Source organism: Myotis yumanensis, unplaced genomic scaffold, assembly GCF_028538775.1.
Source record: "Myotis yumanensis isolate MYYU_CA2020_CCGP unplaced genomic scaffold, mMyoYum1.0.hap1 SCAF_2, whole genome shotgun sequence".
Lineage (NCBI taxonomy): Eukaryota > Metazoa > Chordata > Mammalia > Chiroptera > Vespertilionidae > Myotis > Myotis yumanensis.
Window position 1 is genome coordinate 136,879,940 of NW_027223753.1, and position 10,296 is coordinate 136,890,235.

General features: G+C 46.2%; 1 protein-coding gene across 1 annotated transcript; it reads left to right on the top strand.

Annotated features, from left to right (window-relative positions):
- The first annotated feature begins 1,456 nt into the window (after positions 1-1,456).
- On the top strand, positions 1,457-3,019 carry LOC139002595 (PRAME family member 12-like). Its single transcript, XM_070403762.1, has one exon. The coding sequence runs from the start codon at positions 1,457-1,459 to the stop codon at positions 3,017-3,019; it is 1,563 nt and encodes a 520-aa protein (XP_070259863.1).
- The last annotated feature ends 7,277 nt before the right edge of the window (positions 3,020-10,296 follow it).

Below are 10,296 nucleotides of genomic sequence, written 5' to 3' on the forward strand. Positions count from 1 at the left end.
CCTACCTTGCCCAGCCCTGATCCTGCTTCTCATGGTGATTCTTTTTTTTTTTAATATATTTTATTGATTGTTTACAGAGAGGAAGGGAGAGGGATAGAGAGTTAGAAACATCGATGGGAGCGAAACATCGGATCAGCTGCCCCCCATAGACCCCCCACTGGGGATGTGCCCGAAACCAAGGCACACTCCCACAACCGGAATTGAACCTGGGACCCTTCACTCCGCAGGCTGTTGGGGTCCAACCCCAGCAGGTCCAGGGGTCCCCAAAGGTGTGGACGGAGTCGGCGAAGAAGGAATGACACCGAGACAGCGTTCAGTTGATCAGCAGCCTAGCCAGGATCTCCAGCCAAGTTCTGTCTTTTATTGTCTTGTTACATCTGTATTTATACCAGTTGATTTTAATCCTGTCAATTTCTATTCCAAAGGTTAGGGCATTTCTTATCTCCATTCCAGGGAGTAAAGATTATGTAGCTTAAGGGTGATTGTTCGCAGTTAAAGTGATTAACTACCAGCCTGGCACTTAGTTAAGGGGTTTTATTCCCTCCCTAACTTCAGGGAAAAATCCCTACCTGGGGAAACAACCTTTCTCAGAGAGGTGACCTTGGTTAAAACACATAGCGCCAAGAAGGGGAGCAAACATATTAAGAACAGTATGCCATATACGCCTGGTCCCTTGAAACATATGCTGTGCAGATGTTTCTTCCCTTCAGCGACTGTGTCAAGCAGCAAGGATGGACCAGCTTCCAGCAGCAGGCCAACACTCTATCCACTGAGCCAAACCACCAGGGCTCTCATGGTGATTCTTACCTAACCTCCCTTACACAAGCCTTGGGGTATGAAGGGCCACTCACATGCTCAATTGCCCACCCCTTGATCCCTATGGAGCTCATGATCTGCTATGTCATCTGACATAAAACCTCACTTGATGCATGGACACATTTCATTTGTTTTCTTTGTAGATGACACCATAGGGTGTCAGCTGTGGGCAGTGGCTGTTTTAACTGTGGATACATTTGGATTACTCTAATGTGGCCAAAGACCCCCAGCCACCATGCTCTCAGGTTGTGTTTTTTCCTATTTAACATCAGGAACCCATTAGACCATCACTGTCTCACTCTGAGGACGACAACTGGGGGCCAAAAGTCAACCTCAGTCAGTGTCTGTGGAAGGAATCAATGAGCCAGGCCTCAACCTTGCCCCTTTCTAACTTTCTCTCAATCCATTAATCTGCAGAGAGGAAATAATCCCAATAACATTAAGGGATGGAGACTCAGGGTTCTGATTGGATGTTAACATTCGAGAAGGTGTATAAAAACCTCAGGCACCATAGGAGAGATTCAGAGTCCTCCAGCTCTGAACTCAGTGCCGTAATTCTCCAACAGGTCTGAGATCTGAGCCCCAGCCAACCCAGTCACATCAGAAGTTTCTGCAGGATTCCTTTCTGAGCACCTTGAAGATGAGTATCCAGACCCCACCCACACTCCTGTGGCTGGCAGGAGAGAGCCTGCTGAGGGACCAGGCCTCAGCCATCACAGCTCTGAAGTACCTGCCTGCTAAGCTCTTCCCACCACTGTTCATTCAGGCCTGCCATTGGAGAATACCGGAGCCCCTAATGGCGATGGTGCAAGCCTGGCCCTTCCCTGTCCTCCCGCTGGGGAGCCTGATGAGGATGCCCCCGGTCATGGTCTTACAAGCGGTGTTTGAGGGGCTTGACTTTCTGCTTGACCAACAGGTTTGCCCCCAGAGGTGGAAACTGCGGGTGCTGGATTTAAGGAACACGGGTGCCAACTTCTGGAGAATGTGGTGTGGAGACAGCACCCGGAATTGCTCACCGATGGGACCAGTGGCTGTGCAGAGCTCCAGCCCCAACATGGAGCACTCCTTGGCTCCCTTGGAGGTGTTCCTAGACCTTAACTTCAGTGAAATGGATGGGGTTAAGTTTTCCATGTACATCATCCAATGGGCCCAGCAGAAGGAAGGGTTGGTACACCTGTGCTGCAAGGCGCTGAGGATTTATGAGGTGCCCTTCCAGAGGGTCAGGAGGGTCCTGGATGGGGTGCAGCTGGACTGCATCCAGGAGGTGGAAGTGAACTGCACCTGGGACCTGCCCACCCTGGGGACGTTTGCTCACTACCTGGGTCAGATGAGTAACCTGCAGAGTCTCGCTCTCTGCCACATCAAGGTGTTAGCTGAGGAGGAGGACGAACAGGAGGAGGATGACGAGGAGGAAGTGCAGGAGGAGGAAGAGGAAGAGGAACAGAAGAAAAAGAAGCAGGCCGTGGAGGAGGAATATTTGTGGGAGAGGGAGGAAGAGGAGCAGGAGTGGGAGGAGGAAGAAGAATGGGAAAGGGAGGAGCAGGAAGAGCAGGGATCCTTTTCCCAATTCCTCTCTCAGATGCTCAGGCTGCGGCACCTCAAGAAGCTCTACTTGGAATCTCCCTCCTTCCTCCGAGGCCGTCTGGACCAGATGCTCAGGTGCCTGCAGACCCCCTTGGACAAACTCTCCATATGGTTTTGCTCGCAGCTGACACATTCCGACCTGACACACCTGTTCCAGTGCCCGAACCTCAGGCAGCTGAAGTCCCTGCATCTGTATGGCGCCAACCTTACCGGTTTTAGTCCCGAACCCCTCCGAGCTCTGCTGGAGGCAGTGGCACCCACCCTCCAGGACCTGCGCCTGGATAACTGTGGGATGGTGGACTCCCAAGTCGAGGCCATCCTGCCGGTCCTGAGCCGCTGTCACCAGCTCAGGGACTTCACTGTCTCTGAGAACCACTTCTCCATGGCCACCGTAGAGAAGCTGCTGCGCCACACAGCCGGGCTGCACGGTTTAGAGCTCGAGCTGTACCCCGTCCCCCTGGAGTGTTACAGGACACAAGAGACTGTGGACCAGGAGAGAGTTGCCCTGATCCGGGCTGAGCTCACGGGGACACTGAGGGAGTTAGGACAGCCCAAGACCATCTGTCTTGTCACCAAGTACTATAGCTCTTGGGAGGTTTATGACGTGGCATTTTCATGACATGGTGCCAGAGACTATTTATTGTCTTCACTAGCTGAGCATAGAGGAGACCCCCAAAAGTTAGTAACCTTTGAAGCCCTAGCAAAGGTCAGAGCTGTGCACCACCCAGTTAATCTAGATGATGGTAGCTGAAGCATCATCCCCACCTTAGTTCACTAAATTCCTTAGATACTTATGTAAATCCTTGTTGATTATTGTTGATTAGATATTCTGCCTATTTCTGGAAATTGTCTGCTGATGAGCTAATCTGTGTGTCATTGAAACCTCCTTACCCTAGGGCTACTCCAGATCAATAAAAGGTTGGAGCGGCCTGAGCATCAGTGGAAGTCCTTCTGGACTTGCCCGCCTGGTCCCCCAATATTTCAAAATTATCTCCTGTCATTTTTCTCTCATTTGTGTGCGGCTCCTCTTTTCAGATCCCGAACCCTAATCCATGCAGGACGTGGAAGGAAACACACAGGACAACATGGAGCCCATGATGTGCCCCTGTAGTGACCCTGCTCACCAGGTGCACCTAACAAGGGCTTCCTTCTGGGCCCCTGGAACCTGAAACCTCAGACTGAGGTGCAGTATGCGGGGCCACTCACGTTTCATGTTCATGCTCAGTGTGAATGGGGAAAGGGAGGGACCCAGCCCGGGTACAGGATTGCAGGGACAAAGGTTGGGGAGTTCTGTTATGCCCAGATTTCAGGATCCCCAAGAAACCACACCAGGGAGCCAGCCGTGTCTGATGCAAAAGCATAAGAGTCTTTATTCAAGCCCGGGCTTGGCTCCCATACCCTCCTTACTGACGCAGCAGCAAGTGGCAGAGAGAGAGCTAGCCCTGTGGGAAGAGGGCTTTTATAGGGGGGTTGGAGTAAGGGGAGGAGAAAGGACTGTGGGCCCTGCCGATTGGCCAGGCGCAAGTCGGTGTCTTGTTACACAGGATGTGGTCATATCTATGGTGCGCACGTCCCTTGATTGTCATTGGTTAGTTTAAAGAAGTCCTGGGTGTGGCTAGCAGAGGCTTGGGCTTCCCGGAAGAAGCCTTGCCAAGCACATGGCTGCCCAAAAATGGAGGATCCAGGGTAAGATGGAGGGCGTAGCCCTTACCCTGGGTCAAGATGGAGGGCGTAGTCCTTGCCCTTTCAGTTCATGGGATCTAAAAAGAAAGTGTCCTACAATCAGAAACATGAATCTGATTTGCTTGAGGAGGGTTGGGGATTTAGGCTCGAGGTGCATCTGTGGGAGTTAATCCTGGGGTGGATGGTTGCAAAGGAATGTTCAGAAATAAAGACAATTTCAAAGGCCAAAAAAAAAAATGAAATAAAATAAAATCTCCAGCAAATTGGGATGAACTGGTCACTCTAGTAGTGAGCTATGCTCCCTTACTAGCCTGCCCAAGCACGTTCTCAATTATTGATGACAGATAATAATGTATCGACGTTCAATGATGTTTCAAAGGTATGGAAATTATTCTTGGAAGACAACAACTGGCTTTAACGGCTTTCAATACTATCTCATCAATACATGAAACTATACACGGTACCGAACACTAGAAGTTGGTTTTTAGACTACTACTCAAAGGCAGCCAATCAATGATCCTCTTTCATCATTGATGTTTCAATCTCTTCCTCCCTCCCCCTGCCTCTCTGGAATCAATAAAAAAAAATTTTTTTAAACTGAAGAAACATTAAGTTTCCTCAGTAACACATTACTTATAAAAGCATTACTCACTGAGGAAATATATTCCCTAAAAAAGATGCCTATGTGAGCCTTTGATCTGTTGCCTCCAAAAAATAAGCAAACAAATGCCATCAGAGTCCCAAGGCCGTGCTCTTTCTGATGCCAAGCAGAGGTGATTTATTCTGAGTGAATGCTATCTCTGGAGACAAAGACGTGCTACCGGGCGTCCTGACTTCAGCAGCACCACAGCGCTGGGCATCCAGTGGCCCAGATGCAGGTGAAGAAGGGAAGCCAGGATCATCTCCGGAAGAAAGGAATGCAGGTGGATACAGTCAACACTGTTATCAGTATTGCTCCTGTGTCTTTGAAAAAACCAAGTGTCCCAGGTGAACGGTATCAAGGAAGAAAGAGAGACAGTGCCCTCAGGCCTGGTCTTCTGTTTTAGTAGATTCAATTCACATCACCTGCAGGCAAACATCTGTCTGGATCAACAGCAAGTTAGGGAAAACAAAGCAGGTTGTTTTCTTTTCATTTTCAGTTTGTATCCTTTGGTTCCCCTTTGCAGGGAAAGTTCTTTAATAAGATGCTTGACCCTCTACTCAATAAACTCTCCAGCTGCGGTCCTCGGCAGGCAAAGAAATGAGGTTAGGAGTTAAATCCCCTTAATCCAACACAAAACCATTATCATTTGAATATATTTAACGACTTGGCAAAATAATGTGCTTAATGAGAACAAAGATGATTAATTTAATTTTAATCACACATCTGTAGACTTTTGCCTTTATCTCGTGGTTCCTTTTTTAAAATATATTTTTATTGATTTCAGAGAGAGGAAAGGAGAGGGAGAGAGAGAAACCTCAATGATAAGAGAGAAAGCATCATCGCTCAGCTACCTCCTGCATGCCCTCACTGGGGATCGCGCCCACAAAACAGGTATGTGCCCTGATTAGGAGTTGAACTGTGACCTCTTGGTGCATGAGATGATGCTCAACCAACTGAGCCACAACAATAAAGATTTTTTTTAAATCAATGGAAAAATATCCTCGGGTGAGGATTAACAATAGATCCTCTATCAGATCTCATAATATCACAGTGGCCCTCTGCTCAGTACTTCAGTACTCGTTTTGTTCTATCAACTCCCTCCTTCAGTGATCCCACCCAGTCTCCCGGCTTTAAAACCCATACATGTGCTAAACACTCCCAGATTTATGTTGTCAGTTCAGGCTTTTGTCCAAAAATCCCATCTCATATTGCTATGGTTTACATGTCTGTGTCTCCCCCAATCCCCAGCCAATTCATAAAATCCTAACCCAGAAAGGTGATGGTTTTAGTAAGTGGGGCCTTTGAGAGGTGATTAGTTCATGAGAAATGGGATTAGTGCCCTTACAAAAGAGACCCCAGAGAGCTGCCTTATCCTTTCTACCACGTGAGGATACAGTAAGAAGCCTGCAACTTGAGGAGACCATCTGACCATGTTGGCACCCTGATCTTGGACTTTCAGGTTCCAGAACTGTGAGAAGTAAATTTCTGTCATGTATAAGCTAACCCGTCTGTGGTATCGTGTTATAGCAGCCTGAATGGACTAAGACACATATCAAACTGGCTGCTTAATATTTCTATTTGGATGTCTGATAAGCATATCAAAATTTACATGACCTTGCCCTAACCGGTTTGGCTCGGTGGATAGAGTGTCGGCCTCCGGACTGAAGGGTCCCAGGTTCGATTCCGGTCGAGGACATGTGCATTGGTTGCGGGCACATCCCCAGTGGAAGGTGTGCAGGAGGCAGCTGATTGATGTTTCTAGCTCTCTATCCCTCTCCCTTTCTCTCTGTAAAAAATCAATAAAATATATTTTTTTAAAAAATTTACATGTCCAAAAGTTAGCTTGTTAACATCTCCCTCCACCCACCAATAACCTTCTCCATCTCAACTGATGGCAATACTGTCTTTTCTTGACTCCTCTTTCTCACACTCCATATCCAACCCACTTTAAAAAAAAATACATCCAAGATCCACGCACTTCCCACCTACCTCAGCTACTACCCTAGTCTTTTAGTCATCATCATCTCTTTTTTTTTTTAAATATATTTTATTGATTTTTTACAGAGAGGAAGGGAGAAAGATAGATAGTTAGAAACATCGATGAGAGAGAAACATCAATCAGCTGCCTCCTGCACATCTCCTACTGGGGATGTGCCCGCAACCCAGGTACATGCCCTTGACCGGAATCGAACCTGGGACCCTTCAGTCCGCAGGCCGACGCTCTATCCACTGAGCCAAACCGGTTTCGGCAGTCATCATCAGCTCGCTTGAATTACTGCCGTATTGCCCTAGCTGGTCTCCTTGCCTCTTCCCTTGCACTGTTCCAACCAATTCTCAACATAGCAACCAGTGATCCTTTAAAAATATGTCAGATCAATTTACTCCTCTCCTCAAAACTGCAAGGCTCCCCGTTGCCATCAATTGAAAAAGTCTTCACAGTGGCTAAAAAGCCCTACCATAACCTGTAACTCCCGCCTCCTCCTTGGCTCTCTGACTTCTCCTCCTATTCCCCTCACCCCAGCCCAGCCAGCTGCCCCACGGGCATTGGCCTCTTTGCTGCTCCTCGAACACACCCAGGGTCTTTGCTCTGGTTGCCAGCTGGCCTGATACTTTGTTAATCCTGGTATCTCTATAACTAACTCCTTTAACAAATTTAAATGTGTATGCAATGGAGCATACACCAAACACCCTTCTAAAAATACACAGAATGCTCCCTTTCCTCCAACAACCCATGTTACCAATCTAACTTATACACTAAACATGTTTTACATTTTTTACTTATTATGTTCATTGCTCATTGTCTGTCTAATCCTGCTAGAATGTAAGCGCTACAGGGAAGTGGTCTTTGTCTGTCCTATTCCCTGGGGAATCCCAAACTCTTATAACCATTTTTGACATATACTCAGTGTTTAATATTTGTTGAATGATTATTTTTCATTGATTTCAGAGAGGAAGGGAGAGAGATAGAAACATCAATGATGAGAAAGAATTATTGATTGGCTGCCTTCTGCATGCCCCCTATGGGGGGATGGGGGGGGGAGGGATTGAGCCAGCAACCTGGGCATGTGCCGGAATTGAACCTGGGACCCTTTAGTCCACAGGCCGATGCTCTATCCACTGAGCCAAAGAGGCAAGGGCATTGAATGATTATTTTTTAAAGCCTCTTTACTTCTCCTGAGTTCTGTGTTTCCTAAACTTAGTTGACCTTAGATCTCTCTCTCTCTCTCTCTCTCTCTCTCTCTCTCTCTCTTTTTTAATCCACAATACCTACTAATATTCTTTAAAAAGGAAAAGGTGCTCCTCCACAGTATCAAGTTTGGAAAATTCTGATATGTGTAAACATGTGCTTTACATATCTTCCTCATTTAAATTTTATGCCCCCTATCATCTTGAGACTAATTTCGATGACTGCTAAACTTTTAATTCACAATGAAATATTGGTAGCTGAAAAAGAGTAGGCAGTGCTGACATTAAGAGATTTCTCATTTTTTTTTGCCCTAACTGGTTTGGCTCAGTGGATAGAGCGTCGGCCTGCGGACTCAAGGGTCCCAGGTTCAATTCCAGTCAAGGGCATGTACCTTGGTTGCGGGCACATCCCCAGTAGGGAGTGTGCAGGAGGCAGCTGATCGATGTTTCTCTCTCATCGATGTTTCTAACTCTCTATCCCTCTCCCTTCCTCTCTGTAAAAAAATCAATAAAATATATTTTTTTTAAAAATAAAGAGATTTCTCTTTTTTTAAACATATTTTTATTGATTTCAGAGAGGAAGGAAGAGGGAGAGAGAGAGAGAAACATCAATGATAAGAGAGAATCATTGGCCAAAACCAGTTTGGCTCAGTGGATAGAGCATCGGCCTGTGGACTGAAAGGTCCCGGGTTCGATTCCAGTCAAGGGCATGTACCTGGGTTGCGGGCCCGTCCCCCAGGGGAGATGTGCAGGAGGCAGCTGGTCGATGTTTCTCTCCCATCGATGTTTCTAACTCTCTATCCCTCTCCCTTCCTCTCTGTAAAAAATCAATAAAATATATTTAAAAAAAAAAAAAAAGAGAGAGAATCATTGATTGGCCACCTTCTGCACATCCCCTATTGGGGATTAAGCCCGCAACCCAGGCATGTGCCCTTGACCGGAATCGAACCCGGGACCCTTCAGTCTGCAGGCCGATGCTCCATTCACTGAGCCAAATCGCCCAGGATAAGAGATTTCCTGAAGGAACTTTGACTGAAGGAATGTAACACTAATGTAGATGTCTACCTTTTGGGCCAGCGGTGAAGCTATTTGGGACACACATTTTTCAGGAATATCTGGCAGATCACATGCCTCCTCACCATCACTTCTCATGTCAGGGTGTACCAGGTGCCCACTTCCACAAAATAGAGATGAAACAATAATGCAAATCCATCTGACCTCTTTATTGAATAATCTTTGCCAGACCAACTACTTATATCAATGTCAACATTAAGGAAGGAATAAGAGCAGTTGTATTTTGTCAGTTATGATTTTTAAATTTTATTTTAGAGAGAGAAGGGGGGGGAAGAGAGGGAGAGGGAGAGAAACATCAATGTGAGAGAGAAACATTGATCGGCTGCCTCCATCATGCACTCAGACAGGGATCAAATCTGTAACCTGGGTATGTGTCCTGACCAGGCATCAAAGCCACCACCTTTGGGGGTACGGGACGATGCTCCAACCGAGTCACATCAGCCAGGGCAGTTATGAATTTTAAGTGGGAAATTGTTTGCATAAAAGTAAAAATAGCCCTAACTGGTTTGGCTCAGTGGATAGAGCAGCCTGTGGACTGAAGGGTCCTGGGTTAAATTCTGGTCAAGGGCACATGCCCAGTTGTGGGCTCAATCCCCAGTAGGGGGTGTTCAGGATGTAGCCAATCAATGATTCTCTCTCATCATTGATGTTTCTATCTCTCCCTCGCCATTCCTCTCTAAAATCAATAAAAATATTTTTTTAAATAAATAAATAAAAGTAAAAGTAAGGCAATGGCTAGGCTACAAAAATTGGTCCATAGACGGTCTTAAGAGTTTCAATTTAATTACAATAAGACATCTGCTTCTGTTGATGCTGAATCAGCTCCTTAACCTTATCCCTTTAGCGCTTTCTTTGCAAGCCCAGTAAGCTTCTTAGGAAAAAAAAAATCAGAAAACCACATCTTTCAAAATTAGAAAGTGGCAACTACCAGGAAACAAAATGAATCACGGGGTCACTGCTGAATTTTGTAATGGTTTAAGCTCTCCCTCACATACTGCCTCCTGTTCACTCTTCTTCCACTCTGTGACGTCGGAAGCCAAAGAGAAAACTGGTATAGCATGACTGTGTCCCCAATATTCATCTTGGGATATGTAGCTATTATTTTGCTTACAAAGAGAAAACAAAAGGAAATATAAGGCCTTATTTAGACTGGATCAAGAACATCTACCAACAACAACACATTCTAAGCTTCCAAAAATTTCCCAACGTGTCTGTGGGATGTCACATAGGCAAAATATTTTGAGTAAGAAATTGTAGAGTCATAGGACGTTGATATGGAAAGACCTTTGGAGAATATTTAGACTACCCCC